This window comes from Pleurodeles waltl, chromosome 6 (assembly GCF_031143425.1).
Source record: "Pleurodeles waltl isolate 20211129_DDA chromosome 6, aPleWal1.hap1.20221129, whole genome shotgun sequence".
In the NCBI taxonomy this organism is placed as follows: Eukaryota; Metazoa; Chordata; class Amphibia; order Caudata; family Salamandridae; genus Pleurodeles; species Pleurodeles waltl.
In genome coordinates, this window is record NC_090445.1 from 518,637,855 (window position 1) to 518,655,680 (window position 17,826).

General features: G+C 47.2%; 1 protein-coding gene across 2 annotated transcripts in view; it reads left to right on the top strand.

The window, feature by feature from the left end:
- The window catches only part of LOC138299950 (cytochrome P450 2G1-like), a 278,392-nt gene that overhangs the window by 234,174 nt on the left and 26,392 nt on the right, over positions 1-17,826 (top strand). For both annotated transcript variants that reach the window (XM_069238678.1, XM_069238679.1), the window contains one exon: positions 10,621-10,762. In XM_069238678.1, the coding sequence (XP_069094779.1) occupies positions 10,621-10,762 (142 nt within the window). The remainder of the gene's footprint in view (positions 1-10,620; positions 10,763-17,826) is intronic.

A 17,826-nucleotide genomic window follows, 5' to 3' on the forward strand; every position in this document is an offset into this window, starting at 1 on the left:
TGACAGTCAGGTTACCCTTGTTCAAGCAAGGATCCTCACTCTAGTCAGGGTAAAAGAGAATCACCCTCAGCTAACCTTTGCTTACCCCCTTGGTAGCTTGGCAGAGCAGTAGGCTTAACTTCAGAGTGCTAGGTATAAAGTATGTACTAAGCGGTATGCACTATGTGCATTCCCTTTCGGTGCCCTTACATACTTAGGTAAGGGCATCCAGGGGAATGCACTGCACATTGTGGTGGCCACTCTGCCACTTGATGGAATTCAGTGGAATTTTGACGTAACTCCACAGAATTCTGCAGAAAGAAACTCTGTCAATTACGCCCACCTCTACCAAGTAGCACAAAGCACCAACCATGGTAACCTGGCCATTCTAGATTGAGTCAAAGACAAAGGTTAATGCTGGCTGCAATCAATCGCTGGTAGGATACAGGACCAGGTTCATCCTAGTGGAAAGTTTATCTTGTCACTTAGATACTTTAATAGAGAAAAGTGATCATGCGAGAGTCAACAGCAGGACAATCTGCAAGCTTGGTTCAAATCAGGGCTCAACAGTGGTGGGTTGCTGAGGAGTGAGGCCCCAGTGCAGTCTATGAAGAAGGCAGGTAAACTGTAAGTGGGTGAGTGTTTACAGGGTTACTTTAAGGGGTGAATTAATGCTGAAGCCCAGTTGCATTTAATTTCTAGGCCCGGTGTGTATGTAGTATCATATGCTAGAAATTTGTAGGTAAATTAAATTGCCATTTGGCTATATGCAAATTTTACCAAGGTCAAAAGGGAGAGCACAAACGCTTTACCACTGGTTAGCAGGAGTAAAGTGTGCAGAGTCAACAACCTAGGGGAATCCCATGCAAAAGTTGGTAATTTCCATCAACTTTGTGTAAATGGAAGAAAGTAGTGCTGTCAAAAAAGCAAAAACCTATTGTATAAAATGATGGGTTTGCCTGAATGCATCCTCGGTAGAAAGCTTTGGCACTGGCTAATGGCACTCCAGCAATCACAGAAAACAAAAATGAATTTTGGTAGTAAAATGCAAACTTTATGAGCTATTTAAACTTCCCTAAAGTTTTTTTAATTCACCTTGTAGCTTTCTAGGGCTAAGTGATACATTATGTTTGTCATTTCATTCTGTAGATGGGTATTAATTTCTCAACTACTCATTCATCACTGACTGATCCATTCTTCAATACTCAGACCAGTATATCCTTTTATTCACCTACAGTTTAATTAAGCTATACACTCCGGTGCATTAAGGAAGATTCCCCTGGTAGAGTAGTAAAGAGGCATACATTTGGTTCAGAGGCCTTCTCACACCCTCGTAACCCAATACTAGTACAGCAGAAAGAAACAATTCATGCCATCCACCCATGCACTTACTCACTCATTGATTACTACAGTCATTCTCTCAATGACTTATGCATGTACTCTCTCATTCAATTACTCGCTCATCCATGCTCTCCACTCTACATTCCTGCATCAGTGCACTCAAGTCCTTGTCCATTTATCCTTCAATGCAGTCAATCACTTACTAAATCATTCTTGATTATACTTATTTATCCATTCATCCATCCAAGCACTTGCGGATTTATCCACCCACACACTCACACACCTCTTCCTCTACCCCCTCACTCTCACATACTCATTCGACCATTCATCTACTCATGTTGTGCACCCATTCAATCATCCATGCATTCATCCACTAATTTAATTATTCTTGCATTTACCAACTTAGACTTGCAGAACCACACATGGAAAATCTGGAATCAAAGAAGACACTTGTTGACATACCTCAAAAACAGATCTATTGACTTTATAAATGCTTCTTCCGTTAATAATACTGAACAGTCGGATAGCAGCTGGGGGATTACTTTCTTTGCTTACCCTGGGATAAGTATACTCCAACCTTTTTTCAGGAGTTCCACAATACACAAAAACAAAACCTAAAGATTCTTTCGACTTCAAAGGTATTTGATTAGTTTGAGACAGGCAGGGTGTTAGGGCAAGATGCCACATTTTAACAGTTACTGAGCATGTGAGGCATATATGTCAGCATGTGTGAGCAGGGGATGACAACAAAGAATCAACACTAATTAAAATGGTGATACAAGTTTCTTTAGAGTTCCTAAGTGCTGCTTGTGATATCCTTGGCATCTTCAATTCTGATTACGTTTATGGTCCCAGGATAAACATCAACAAGCTGCGCCAGCACCAAGATCAGCTCCTCCTGAGTACATTGGGTAGATTTCTTCATACACAGCCCACAGGGATCCCGGCATTCAAGCAGCCTTCACCCAAGGCATCTCTCACTTTTTGCCCAAGTTGCCCAGATTCATTCACTTAGAGTTGCCTCAATAACAACAACATAAAGATTACTAGTCTCACAAATAAGATCAGAACAGGTTCAGGTCTTTCTCGTCCTGAGTAACTATGAGAACAGGTATAATGAAAGTGCATTTTATGTGAGTACCTGCGAATGCACCAACTCCTAAAAAATGTTACTTTGGTACTGCAGTCTGGAAATTTCCCATATCCTGTTCACACGGCCGGACTTGGAGCTAAAAGCAGCCCTGGCAAATGTTAGTAGACCAGTCTCCATACGGTGCATAGCGAGTGAGTCTGACCCTTACAGGGGGAGATTGGTTGGTGGGATTTTTTTCTCCCACCCAGAAAACTTGCACAAACAAATGGTGCATTTTACAATACATTTTTATTACACATTCAAACATATTAAATTTTAAAGCATAGTAAATTATAACCTTACAGAGCAGTAGGAAACCCAGCCATACCCACAGGCATTCTTCCTGCAAAAAACAAAAACAGATAGACCAGAGAGTAGAGAATTAGAGAATATAAAAATAAGACTGACCAGTACACAAACAGTGCATAGAAACAAGCATGATGATTGCATAGGGGGAAGCTTAAGGGGCAGTTCTCTCCCAAGATAATTTTGAAAAAATTGGCCCATGAGGGTCCAGGAGTAGCTGATCACAAAAACACTTTAATGAGAAGACCACCACTGTAGTACAGACGCTGCCACCAGTGTGAGAAAAGACACACCAACCAGCATGAGAAAAGACGCAACACTTGTGTGACAAAAACACCACCTCCCCTGTGGAACAAGACACTACTACTAGTGTACATACAAAGGCACCACCACCAATGTTAGAAAAGACTTGCCACTAGTGTACAGACACTAAGACCAACATTAGACACACCACCACCAGTATGAAAAAAGACACACAGCTGGTGTGAGAAAAGACACTACCACCACCATAGTGAGAGAGAATACATCACCATCAGTGTAGAAAGATACCGCTATTAGTGAGCAGACACTGTCACCAGTGTGACAAAAGCCACAGAACTAGTTTGAGAAAAGACTTCAACCAGCATGAAGGAAACCCCACCACTAGAGTAAAAATATACTACCACCAGTGTGAGAAAAGATGGTACGACTACTATACAAACATACTACCGGAGTAACAAAACATACATCCCTAATGGGAGAAAGTTGCACCTATACTGTGAGAAAAGACAACACTACTAGAGTGGGAGAAGACGCCACAGCTAGTGTACAAAGACACCATCACCAAGGTTAAAAAGACACACCACTAGTGTGACAAAAAATACCAGTAACATAAAATGTCACTCCTATAGTAAAAAAAGGCATCACCACTACTATACAGCAACTACCACCAGTGCCAAAAAAGACAAACCACTTGTGTGAGAAAAGACACCCTTATTAGTATACAAACACACCACCACCAGTGTTAGAAAACACACCACTATTAATGCACAAAAGCACCCACCATAATGTGAGAAAGGGGGTTTAAAGAAGGCTCAGGCACCTGTGAGACAGAGGTGGTCCCAGAGAACTAAAGATCTCTTAGCTCATCACAAGACACCAAAGTTCCTAACAAGTGGCCATGTTGAACAGGAAATCATCTTCAGACACATGTGGATAAAAATGATTCAATCATTAGAGAGGAGGGCTGAACGTTGAAGCACATCTGAAAAACATTGTTTTTGTCTTCTGTGTGCTCTTCCTACTCCATGACATTTGTGAAAGTGTAACGTGTACAGTGGCCGCATGGAGCAGGGCAGATGAATTCCCAGAAACAGATTGTTCTGTTGTAGACTGCTGTACTACCATTGCGTGTTGTGAGTTGACAAATCACTTTGGTGATTATGCAAGTTTTAGAGAGGCATCTAAGAGTACATGAGACAAACGTCTTTCCTGAAGCAGGTACCTGACGCGCTCTGTGATCAAGAACTCAATTAAATATTGTGCTCAGAAAGAGTTAAAACAACTGGCCCATTTGTAGATACTGTTATGTTGTGAGGTGAGGGAGGCTTGCGCAGCACGGGCACATACTGAGAGGCTCTGGATGCTGTCTGGTGCGGAGACTGCTTGCGCGCAGCCCTGCCTGTTTATTTAACATTATGGTCACATGACCGCAGGCTAAACCAACTGCATTGCCGTGGGTGCCAGGGTGTACGTGAGAAAACCCCTGTGCATCCCAAAACATTACATTCCTCTTTTATCACAAAATGAAAACACAAAAACAGTCTGGCAATGTGTCACATAATATGCCAAATGATTCTAGGCAATCCACACTCTGAGAAGCTACCATGAAAACTGACCTAACATTGTCTCACAGTTAATGGCTAAACACAGATCGAAATGGATACTGATAGACAGGCTACGCTGTCTCTCCTTCCCTGGTTTTCTATCTTCTAACTCATCAGTCCATCACATAGTCTTGGAATTGTTGGGAGGGCATCAGGTTTCTCCATAGTTGATATCTAGGGAGGCCCCAGCCAGGAGTCAGCTGAGTAGGCTGGGAATGTGGGTGGTCTGTACCGGGAACCAGGGGGCTAGAGATGTCTGATTTCGAGCTGTGGGTTTGCAGAGAGGCCAACCCTATGGTAGACCCTGGGGAGAGTGACAATTCACCAGGGTCAGGTCCCTCGTCATTATCATTTGTGGTCAAGCACATCATCTGGGTTTCCTTTGAACAGCTTGAAGTGAGACACATTGCACGTCATCGTCTCTCTGCCTTGGGTTGCACTTATCATGGTTCCATTGATATGGGAGACTCTCCATGGTCTTCTTTCAAATGGCAGACAGAACTTGCTCCCCAGGCGACCGTCTTTTATGAGCACCCAGTCTCCCACCAATAGTTTTGCCACTTTTGCGCACCATCGTTAGGACACCAGGTGGTTCTTTGCTTCCCACAGGGCTTGGTCACAGTTCATTGGCATTGGGGTTTTATCAAATGTCGGGTGGTGTGGAATGACATTGAGGACCCAGTGTCCAAAACACAGCATGCTTGAGGCTATCCCTGTGGTGGAGTGAGGTGTCAGATAGTAGTCCTTCACTGTGTACATCACACTCTCTATACACTGCTGTTCAGCTTGGGCTATTCTGACAGTCTTAGTGATTGTCTTCATGAACCACTAGACCTCTCCATTAACTTGAGACCAGCGGGGATGGGGGGTCATCTGCCGATGCTTGGTTCCTCAGGACTTAAGGTATCTGGATATGTCTTGGCCATTGAAAGGGGCCCATTGTCCGTGTGTAGCTTCTTAATCAGACTGTGAGTCACAATGATTTTTTACAACTTCGGGATGGTTACCTCCACAGAGGTCTTTTTTACAATCTCGAGGGAGTAGTCGTCTATTACCGTGAGTAGGTGTCGACCATCCAGTAAGTTTCCGAAATCTGCACTTGCCCAGAGCCACAAAGCACCCAAAGATAACTCGATGATGATGGGAGGTGAAAGATCACACCATTTGGTAGCTTGACAGAGACTGCATTGGTGGACAGTCTCCTCTACTTTTTCATCTAGACCGAGGAACCATACTTTGCTCCTTAAATAACTTTTCGTATTCACCATCCCCTGATGAGATCCATGGGCTAGATCCACTGGCTCACACTAGTGGGTATCACCAGCCGTGGACCTCAGAATAGACACCCATCAGCTGAGACCGAGAGTTCATCTTTCACATGTTGCAGTGACTTGATGGTGTGATGCGTCTCAGCAGTCTTTTGCAAGTGCATAGTTCCAATGTGGTCCCACTTTCCAGACTGGACAGCTGTCATCACTTTTTGGAAACAACCATCTGCCTTGGTAGCCTCAACAATGTTTGTCAGCCATATGGGTAGTGGTTGTGATCTTTCTACAACTACCCTCAAGTATGCCTTGGTCTCTTCAGTTTCCTCTGCTTCCTGAGGGGTGGCTAGTCTCACATGCCTTAAGAGATAACCCGTTGGGTTATGGGAGTCCAGGCAGTGCTCTACTTGAAAATTTGTATTCTTGAAGTTGGAGTGTCTACATCTCAATGATGTGTGGGGGTTTGGAGACCGTACCCTTAAATAGTGGCAGCAGTGGTTTATGGTCAGTGTTAAGCACAAAAGGGAGTCCGTAGTGGTAGATGTGGAAATGTTGGCAGCCCCAGTGGATGGCAATCACTTCCTTTTCAACATAGAAGCACCTTTGCTTTGTGTGGGTCAGGCCACAGCTAGCATAGGCATTCGGGGCCCACTCTCCACAGGACTGTTTTGGGGATAGAACTGCTCCCAGGCTAATTGGGATGGCATCGACAGACAGCTCTGTGTCTTTCCTGGGATTAAAGTATGCTAGCATAGTGATGCTTTGGTGAGCTCCCATAGTGGTCCTGTGAGATGCATCATGTTTGATATGAAGCAGCCACAATAACCATTTCTAGGGATCTCCTTACTCAAGTGACATTTGAGAGGCCAGTGCCTTCTGGATGTTGCTGACTTTGGCCAGGTCGAGGGTAATTCCTTTGGCAGAATGGTGGTAACAGAAAAGCAGATCTCCTCCTTTAGAAACTCATACTTTTCTTTGTGCAGCGCGAAGCCACAGCCTCGCACCCGATAGAACACAGCCTGTAGACATTGGAGGTGCTCTTCCAGTGAAGTAGGTATAGACCATGATGTCGCTGACGTTCAGGACACCAGGGAGCCCACCAGTACCCCTCAGATGATGTCTTGGAATACCTCCACGACACTTGATATACCAAAGTGTAGGTGCGTTTACCTGTGAAGTCCCAAGTGGGTAGAGAAGGTAGCTATGTGTCTTGACTCAGGTGCAAGGAGGATTTGGTGGCACCCCAGAACAAATGTCCATCTTCGAGAACCACAAGAGCCTGTCAGTTCTCCCACTATGTCATCCACCCTGGGCATCATGTGCCATTCTTGTTTGATGGTGGTGTTTGCGACCCTCATATCGATGCATATGCTCACCTTTTCTGGTTTCTTGCGCGGGTTTACATGACAACACCCCTGTGCATCCCTTCGCATCCCAAAACATTACAGATACTGGCTACTGGTGACAGATTTATGTGAGTGCAAACCCATGCAAAGGGGCGGGTGCACTAGAATTGTGCACCCTATGTAATATCTATATCATCTTTAACAAAAGAAAAGTGTAGGCATCAATAGCTAACCCTGGAAGGTGGGAGGGCAGTGCTGCAAATAAATGACAACTGCACATTATTTAGATGCTCAATTCCAGCAAAAAAAGTAGCAGTATGGATGGTACCATATTTTCGCAAGCAAGGCCTACTTTATTCCTCATGTGTGTGGTTTAAAAGTGCTTGTGAATGTATGGGCTCATGAGCAGTGGCGAATTGCTCAGTTGTGCTTGTAATGCATCACAAATGTGTGCCCACAAGGTTGAGTGGGTCCAATTTGTAATATTTAATGAGCACATGAATCAGTTGACATATCTGTACTAATAAATGCACAAACACAAATTCAACACATACAATGGTGAATATAAATTGTCCATTCCACAGCCACACTCTTCCTGTTTTAGCTGCAATGTGCTGCTGGGCAACAACAACAGACACAATGGCCTGGGAGCCAGGCCCATAAACCCCCATATGCCTAGGAAGCTGTACTGCATAATGCGGGTGCACAATGTTATCAACATATGCTGTTAATAAAGTCGGGTAATCCAGATGCAAAGCTGTTACTGTCTGCCCCTAGCCCCCACCACACCATGTTGTTCATTTGTTTACATAGCTCTGCAAAGGCTTGACTTCAGTACTTGAAAAGATCAATTGTGTTCCAGATGGCAGGTGTCACACGTCACTAGGCAGGCTCAGGCTGCACAGCATCTGCGACAGTTGCCTGCTGATCAACTTGGGTGCTGTAGTTCCTGCTGGCGGACTAGTCTTGGGCTGGGCTGTGCCAGTCCTGGCTGTCTGCCCTACACATCAGTAACATCACAATGAGTTGAGACTCTGAGGAGGCTTAGAGAAGGCTGCATGACGTGGTAACAAGCACAGCACGGGGTGGGACTTAAGTTAAGAGTTTGGGGAGCAATGGGCTGATTTTGTTATGGTGAGCTGATATTTCAATACTGGTGCAAAACTGCCCCTCAGTAACAAAATCAGCCCTCAGCAATGGAAACCAGCCCCTACCCTTCCAGTCCTCCAGGGAAATGCTCAGTGCCCGGTACTACCAGTCCGGCCCTGCCTGTTCCTGCTGTTTTCCTATGTTCAGTTTCTTCTAATTCATTGACCCTCTTGTTTCCAGTTTCCTCTAATTCTTTGATCCTCTTGTTTCCACCCTTTTTCCACTTGGGTGTTGCTTATATGGGGCCCTGTTCTGTGGTCCCTGTGTGTGTCTTGACTCTGAATGTTACTCTTTTATGAACTTACTCTCATGCTCTCCCCTCTGTGTACCTTCTGTTTGTCCCTGCTATGTGTTCCTACCCTTAGTGGCTCTCCTGTTTGTCCCACCTCTTTGGGAGTCTGCTTCTGTGTGGATCCTCTCTTCTTGGTAGACATTGTGGGGTTGATTATGACTTTGGCGGATGGAAAAGCCCGTCCACCGAAGTCCCGGCGAGTAGGTTGCCGCCAATGTGGCCATCTGCCCGCCGGCCCCATTATGCGTTTCCCACTGGGTCAGAAGTAGAGTTTCTACCATTGGCCCAGCAGGAAGCGGCCTACAGCATTGTCTCCGGTTCATCGTCGAGCCAGAGGCAATGCTGTAGTGCGCAGGGTGCACCAGCAGTAGTTGTGATGTTCACTGTCTGCAAAACAGACAGTGAACATTGTGAAGGGGCTGGCCAGCCCTGCACTGCCCATGCCAAGTGCATGAGCAGTGCAGGGGCCCTCCTGGGGCCCCTAGCAACCTGTCTCTGCCGGCCATTTCATGGCGGTGCTACCGCCAAAAAACCACTGGCAGAGAAAGAACTTGTAATCCTCAGAGCAGCGCTGCTTGCAGTGCTGCCCTGGCAGATTAGGACTGCCAGTACGGCCAGAACATCTTGTGGAGGAAAACTGGTGGTGCTGGCAGTCCGATTGCAGTGCTACTGCTGCAGTCATAATGTGGCAGTCAGACCACCACATTAGCCGCCATGAGACACCTGGCAGTCTTAAGGCCGCCAGGGTCATAATGAGGGTCTGTGTGCATCTCAAAGTTGAGAAAGACAGATACATTGTACCTCCTACTTTAAATGAGGATCTCTCTGATAGAAGGAGAGAACTCATAACATCTGACAAGCAGTTGAGACCTGTCAGAGGACAGACACAAAGTGAGATTGAAGTTGGCTGCAAAAAAAACAGGTTGTTTACCAAGGGAGTAGCCAGAAAAACGTAAGCACCCCCCAGTTTGAACCATGTCTGAAATATCTGAGCCAGTGCTTTAAATGGGCCGGTACTCTCCGGTACTGAGTACCGGCACTTTTTTATTTTGAGAGGGAGAGTACCGGCTTATCTCAAGAAAAACGTAATACTTTTAATTGGAGAGTACCGGCACTTCTGAGAAACAAGCAGGTACTCTGGTACAGAGTACCTGCACTTCTATTTTTCCATTTAAAGCACTGATCTGAGCCATATCTGAAATAAGTGATGAAAATAACCTCTGCACTTATTTGGGAAGGGGTTATCATCTTTCTTTTCTTTCCCCCATTTGTTAATTCCACTTGTCTTTGTCATCTATATATTCCTCCTTCTATCCCTTAAAGCATTCAACCATCATCCATTCTGCTTTACTTTTCTGCATCAATTTACTTTCTCTCCATTCTTCTCCATTTCCACCTTTCTCTTTATCATTCACTCATAATTTCTCCATTTATCCATCTGTCTGTAACTCTCCTTGTCTCTCATCCAGCCATAGTTCTCTTTATCTATATTCTCACCTCTAAGTTCATGCACACATTCATCCATCCTTTTCATTATCCATCCATCATAAGTCCATCTCTTTATAGATCCTTTCTTCTTTCCATCCATTGTTCCAACCTCCTTTCCATCTAATAATCATCCATCGTCCCATCTATGTGCTTTAGTTTGGATACCTGTATCTCCACTTACAGTCAAAAGTATTGTGAACATTAAATGGAATACTATACATAATAGATCTGCCCAGTGCCACCCACCCCCACTCAAACTGCTGAAGTAATGGGTTCATGATCCCCTGACAGCTCCTAAAAACCAAATTAACAGTAAAGTGTCACCTCATCACACTTTCAAGCTTTATAAGTAGCAAAGACCATTTAATTTTTAAACATGCTTTAACTTACCTGGAACCAATTAGTTTTGACCACCACTTGTCAGTTATGTAATCTACTGGTTTGTCATTTTTTGCAGGGTACAGAAGTGTATCCCATATTATCATCTGTGCTTCGGGATCCAACACAATTTACAGAGCCAGACATCTTTAGACCTGAACGGTTCTTGAATGAACATGGCAACTTCAAGAAATCCGATGCTTTCATGCCTTTTTCTGCAGGTAGATATCACAGCATTGGTGATGTGACGTATAGTAAACAAATATCCGTACAACAATATTACTACTCAATTTAATGGAGGTATATGTTTCATTGTATGAACATTTTGACAGTGCTTTAGACATATTTCTTCAAAAACATACAAATTAGCTGGTTAAAGTTGAGGTAAAGAAATAGGATTGTGACTGTTATCTTTTGGCTTGATGATTACTCATATCAAATTGCATTATTTGTGAGAAAACGTGCTATTAATTTGGTTATGGAGTTTTTATGAATTTATTAAACACAATCTGGTTAGGCTAAACACAGTTCCTACATAATCTCTGGTGATCCCCTGGTTGATATGGCAGAAGCAGCAGGCAAATATCAGAGAAGTGTTTATTGTGTTCCAGTAGTACTAAATAATTTTTAAGCAAAGAAAACAACACAATAAAATGCCCTAACCAATGTAAAAAATATAGATTAATGAAAGGAATAAAAATACACCAGAATGGTCAAAATCAGATATGGGATGCAGAAAATATAAACCAAAAAATGTTTAGGATAAAAAGATCCTAAAGAGGTTACAGCATTATTGAAAATGATCAATTTGTTGTTGTGGTATGATCTCAAGCCAACCGTGATGGAGCAGAAGTTTAATTTGTTTCACAAAATCTGGGTCTTCCAGTAAGGTAAGGTTCAAAGTTAAAGCTGGTGCTGGTCCCTCAAGGTCAGATATATCATTATAAAGCTCTGGCACTAAAAGCTCTAAGTGGGATAAAGCAGATAGCATCCAAGCTCTTTTTTTCATTGGAATAAATTTGTTGCTGGATCATGTTCAAGGTTTTCTCTTCACACTTCAAACCTTATTTAGAGTTTGGTGGGTTGAGACTCCATCCTTTGTTGCTGAATTTTATTGTTGGTTTTAAGAGACTGCACACTGGGGTACAGTTGCCCAGAACGCAGGGTATGTGCTCTGACTCCTAAAATATGTCAAAATTGACTAATCCTGGACTGGTATATTTATCTCTACTGTAGGGCTAAAGTATAAGGTGAAACTAACCACATGGCATGTAAGTTAAATGGACTGCAGTATTTATTGTGACATCGACTAATGTGACAAGGAAAACACAGGCCGTCATTATGTCTAAAGACCGGCAGGGTCGTAGTGGCGGTGAGACCACTGCTAATTTGGCTTTCCGACTGACACATTACGACTGCAGCAGTAGTGCATTGCTCGGACCACCAACACCGGAGGGTCTGGTGGTGATGGCGGTCCTAATCCACCAGGGCAGTGCTGCAAGCAGCACCGTCCTGGGGATTACGACCCACCCCTCTACCAGCGGTTACATGGCAGTAACCCTGTGATATAAAGGCTGGCAGAGACAGGGTGCAGGGTGTCCCAGGAGGGCCCCTGCACTGCCCAAGCACTTGACATGGGCAGTGTAGAGGCTCCCCTGGCCAGCCCCGTCGCAAAGTTCACTGTCTGCTTTGCAGGTATTAAACTTCGCAATGGGTGCTGGTGCACCCTATGCACCACAGCAATGCCGCCGGCTCAATTATGAGCAAGCGACAATACTGTAGGCTGTTTCCCGCTGGGCAGAAACTGTGTTTCCACCCACTGACCCAGTAGGAAACTCATAATGGGGATGGGGGAGGCAGCCACACTGGCGTCAACCTCCCCGTCTGAACTTCGGTGGACTGGCTTTTCCGGCCGCCAAATACATAATGACCCCCTTAGTGTAAGGCCTACCAATATAGGGCCTGATTACAACTTTGGATGATGGTGTTAATCCGTCTCAAATCTGACGGATATCCTGCCCACCGTATTACGAGTTCCATAGGATATAATGGACTCGTAATACGGTAGGTGGTATATCCGTCACATTTGGGACGGATTAACACCATCCTCCAAAGTTGTAATCAGGCCCATAGTTTTATTTCTGCAGTTTAAACTTGCACCCAAAACTGTCAAAAAACAGACAGGTAAAACTTCCCTTTTAAATATTAGTAGTTCCCACCTATGTAGCCTTGTAGTCCACAAGGTAGGGTGCATGGTATTTAAAAGGGAGACATGAAGACATGTACTGTCATTATGTCTCTCCAGTGGTAAAGCTCCAAAGGCTATTTTCACTCTGGAATGAAGGATCTGGTGGTCCTATAGGCAAAATTAGAGAACTGAATTAAATATTAATCCTGGTGTCTTCACCTTGGGACCAGCTTACAAAATAATTCAACCACTATGTTTAATATTTGCTAAAAGCTCAATCTGATGGATTGTTTTGAAAATTGGTTGAGGGGAGTAAAACCATACTTAAGCAGAAGCCACAATCTCTGTTAGCTTGAAAAACAAGTAACTCCCAATTAACTGTGCTTCACCATCTGGTAGCCAGGCACAAAGGAGTCAGACTTAATTTAGTGGCAATGTATAACATATTTATGCAGTAATTTAAACAACAATATTGTGAATTCACAAGAAACATCCCACACCAAATTAGGCAAATAGAATACATTTTAATAAGTTATTAGAGGCCAAAATGACAAAATTCTAATCAGTGGAACCAGAGAAATTCAGTTTCATACTCTAAGGGAAAAATGATGCCTAGAACCCCAAAGTGTCAGACTGCGTTAAAGTCCCAAGTTCCCTAAGAATTGTACTTTAAAGAAGAGTTGAAAGAGCAAACCTTTAGACACCAAATTCAATATTCCAACCTGTACCCAATGGAAAGTTATCACTTAAATGTATTAGGTTAACTCATAGTTGTCCTATGGAAGAGGCAGGCCTTGCAGTAGTGAAAAACACATTTAGGAGTTTTTCACTACCAGGATAGGTAAAAGTTAAAAGTGTATATCCAATTTTTTAAATAAACTACACCCTGCCCTATGTGCTTTTTAGGGTCTCCACTAGGTGTGTCGTAAATGTAATAAGCAGGAAGGGTCTAGCCTACCAAAAGCTTTATTTGCCAAGTCGAAATGGCAGTTTAAAATGCACACACAGACTGCAATGGCAGGTCTGAGACATGTTTACTGGGCTTCTTAGGTGGGTGACAGAATCAGTGCTGCAGGCCTAATAGTAGCATTTATTTTACATGCCCTGTTTAAATGCAGTACCACTTTTCTAGAGACTTACAACTAATTAATTGTGCAATTGTGCTCTACCATGTTTAAAGGAGAGAACACAAGCAGTTTAACACTTAGCAGTGGTAAAGTGCACAAAGCCCTAAAAGAGGGTTCAGGAAACAGGAGAATGAAGGCAAAAAGTCTAGGGATGACTCTGCAGAAAGAGTCCAACACATTTGTAATAAATATTTAGTTAGATTAACTCTTAAAGAAATTTAACTTTTTGCTGCCCAGCGCTCCTGGAGACTAATTTGTATTTGCTCTTCAACAGCTGCCCAAAGACCTTAATGAGATGTGAAATCTGCTTCCATAGCAGGAACAATGGCCAGTATATGGGGAAGTGCTTTTCTTCCTTTTGCAGGAAAGCCAGTGTAGCTGTACCCGGGAACGTCTTTGGTGGTCATTCCAACCCTGGCGGTCGGTGTTAAAGCGGCGGCCAACCCGCCAACAGGCAGACGGTTAAAAAATGGAATTCTGACCCTGGCGCCACCTTTTCCGGGGCGGTAGCCCCGCCGATAAAAACACGGCGGAAACAGACATCACGAACGGAAAACGCTCACCTCTACACACTCCACGAGGAATCTGAACAGCATGGAACCCGAACTACACATACTCCCAGCTATTGTCTTTCTGCTCCTCTACCAGGAGCACGAACGCCGGCGCAGAAGACACCGGTGAGTACCACTGTTCAATCCTGGGGAGTGCAAAACCACAGTCTCACAAGTCTCTACAGTAGGTGGATTGCCCACTGTGCCATCCTGGGGAGTGCAAAGCCACAGTCTCACAAGTCTCTACAGTGGGTGGATTGCCCACTGTGCCATCCTGGTAAGTGCAAAGCCACAGTCTCACAAGTCTCTACAGTGGGTGGTCTGCCCACTGTGCCATCCTGGGGAGTGCAAAGCCACAGTCTCACAAGTCTCTACAGTGGGTGGATTGCCCACTGTGCCATCCTGGGGAGTGCAAAGCCACAGTCTCACAAGTCTCTACAGTGGGTGGATTGCCCACTGTGCCATCCTGGGGAGTGCAAAGCCACAGTCTCACAAGTGGATTACAGACTCCACTGGTTCTGGAGGAGGCATGGTGCCCAGAGTGCTTCGTGCAGCCCGGCCCGACACAGATGCGGGCCAGCCCCTTCTGCCAGTGGGCCAGCTGTGCGTGTCACGGCGGTGCCCAGCGGAGCGGTGCTTGAGAGGAAGGGCCCAGCGGAGCAGTGCTTGAGAGGAAGAGCCCAGCGGAGCGGTGCAGAGACGGCGGTGCCCAGCGGAGCGGTGCTTGACTTGAAGGGCCCTGTTCAGCGGCCCCTGAGACGGCGGTGCCCTGTTCAGCGGTGCTTGACTTGAAGGGCCCTGTTCAGCGGTTCCTGAGACGGCGGTGCCCTGTTCAGCGGTGCTTGACTTGAAGGGCCCTGTTCAGCGGTTCCTGAGACGGCGGTGCCCTGTTCAGCGGTGCTTGACTTGAAGGGCCCTGTTCAGCGGTTCCTGAGACGGCGGTGCCCTGTTCAGCGGTGCTTGACTTGAAGGGCCCTGTTCAGCGGTTCCTGAGACGGCGGTGCCCTGTTCAGCGGTGCTTGACTTGAAGGGCCCTGTTCAGCGGTTCTTGAGACGGCGGTGCCCTGTTCAGCGGTGCTTGACTTGAAGTGCCCTGTTAAGCGGTTCCTGAGACGGCGGTGCCCTGTTCAGCGGTGCTTAACTTGAAGGGCCCTGTTCAGCGGTGCTTGAGACGGCGGTGCCCTGTTCAGCGGTGCCCTGTTCAGCGGTGCTTGACTTGAAGGGCCCTATTCGGCGGTTCCTGAGACGGCGGTGCTCTGTTCACCGCTGCTTGACTTGAAGGGCCCTGTTCAGCGGTGCTTGAGACGGCGGTGCCCTGTTCAGCGGTGCCCTGTTCAGCGGTGCTTGACTTGAAGGGCCCTGTTCAGCGGTTCTTGAGACGGCGGTGCCCTGTTCACCGGTGCTTGACTTGAAGGGCCCTGTTAAGCGGTTCTTGAGACGGCGGTGCCCTGTTCAGCGGTGCTTGACTTGAAGGGCCCTGTTCAGCGGTTCCTGAGACGGCGGTGCCCTGTTCAGCGGTGCTTGACTTGAAGGGCCCTGTTCAGCGGTTCCTGAGACGGCGGTGCCCTGTTCAGCGGTGCTTGACTTGAAGGGCCCTGTTCAGCGGTTCCTGAGACGGCGGTGCCCTGTTCAGCGGTGCTTGACTTGAAGTGCCCTGTTAAGCGGTTCCTGAGACGGCGGTGCCCTGTTCAGCGGTGCTTGACTTGAAGGGCCCTGTTCAGCGGTGCTTGAGACGGCGGTGCCCTGTTCAGCGGTGCCCTGTTCAGCGGTGCTTGACTTGAAGGGCCCTGTTCAGCGGTTCCTGAGACGGCGGTGCCCTGTTCACCGGTGCTTGACTTGAAGGGCCCTGTTAAGCGGTTCTTGAGACGGCGGTGCCCTGTTCAGCGGTGCTTGACTTGAAGGGCCCTGTTCAGCGGTTCCTGAGACGGCGGTGCTTGACTTGAAGGGCCCTGTTCAGCGGTTCCTGAGACGGCGGTGCCCTGTTCAGCGATGCTTGACTTGAAGGGCCCTGTTCAGCGGTTCCTGAGACGGCGGTGCCCTGTTCAGCGGTGCTTGACTTGAAGGGCCATGTTCAGCGGTTCCTGAGACGGCGGTGCCCTGTTCAGCGATGCTTGACTTGAAGGGCCCTGTTCAGCGGTTCCTGAGACGGCGGTGCCCTGTTCAGCGGTGCTTGACTTGAAGGGCCCTGTTCAGCGGTTCCTGAGACGGCGGTGCCCTGTTCAGCGGTGCTTGACTTGAAGGGCCCTGTTCAGCGGTTCTTGAGACGGCGGTGCCCTGTTCAGCGGTGCTTGACTTGAAGTGCCCTGTTAAGCGGTTCCTGAGACGGCGGTGCCCTGTTCAGCGGTGCTTGACTTGAAGGGCCCTGTTCAGCGGTTCCTGAGACGGCGGTGCTCTGTTCACCGCTGCTTGACTTGAAGGGCCCTGTTCAGCGGTGCTTGAGACGGCGGTGCCCTGTTCAGCGGTGCCCTGTTCAGCGGTGCTTGACTTGAAGGGCCCTGTTCAGCGGTTCTTGAGACGGCGGTGCCCTGTTCACCGGTGCTTGACTTGAAGGGCCCTGTTAAGCGGTTCTTGAGACGGCGGTGCCCTGTTCAGCGGTGCTTGACTTGAAGGGCCCTGTTCAGCGGTTCCTGAGATGGCGGTGCTTGACTTGAAGGGCCCTGTTCAGCGGTTCCTGAGACGGCGGTGCCCTGTTCAGCGGTGCTTGACTTGAAGGGCCCTGTTCAGCGGTTCCTGAGACGGCGGTGCCCTGTTCAGCGGTGCTTGACTTGAAGGGCCCTGTTCAGCGGTTCCTGAGACGGCGGTGCCCTGTTCAGCGGTGCTTGACTTGAAGTGCCCTGTTAAGCGGTTCCTGAGACGGCGGTGCCCTGTTCAGCGGTGCTTGACTTGAAGGGCCCTGTTCAGCGGTGCTTGAGACGGCGGTGCCCTGTTCAGCGGTGCCCTGTTCAGCGGTGCTTGACTTGAAGGGCCCTGTTCAGCGGTTCCTGAGACGGCGGTGCCCTGTTCACCGCTGCTTGACTTGAAGTGCCCTGTTCAGCGGTGCTTGAGACGGCGGTGCCCTGTTCAGCGGTGCTTGACTTGAAGGGCCCTGTTCAGCGGTTCCTGAGATGGCGGTGCCCTGTTCAGCGGTGCTTGACATGTGTCTCCAGGGCACCAGATCCGGCCATGAAATGGTTTCAGTCGCCACCTGACATGTGGCTGCCAGGCCCTTCGTGCACATCTGTCTTCTCGCTTGCGGGGCCCTCCTGTGCTGCCGTCCCGGCCCCGTGGGTGTCCTCCTTCACACCTGGAATGGGGCTGGTGGGGCCCTCCTGGGCAGCTCACCTGCTGCCGGACTTGTCGGGCGTGCTGCCCTTGCCACCCTTCCCTGCTCCTCTGTGGCCCTTTCCTCCCTTTTTCGGTGTGCCAGGTGGCACCCCACT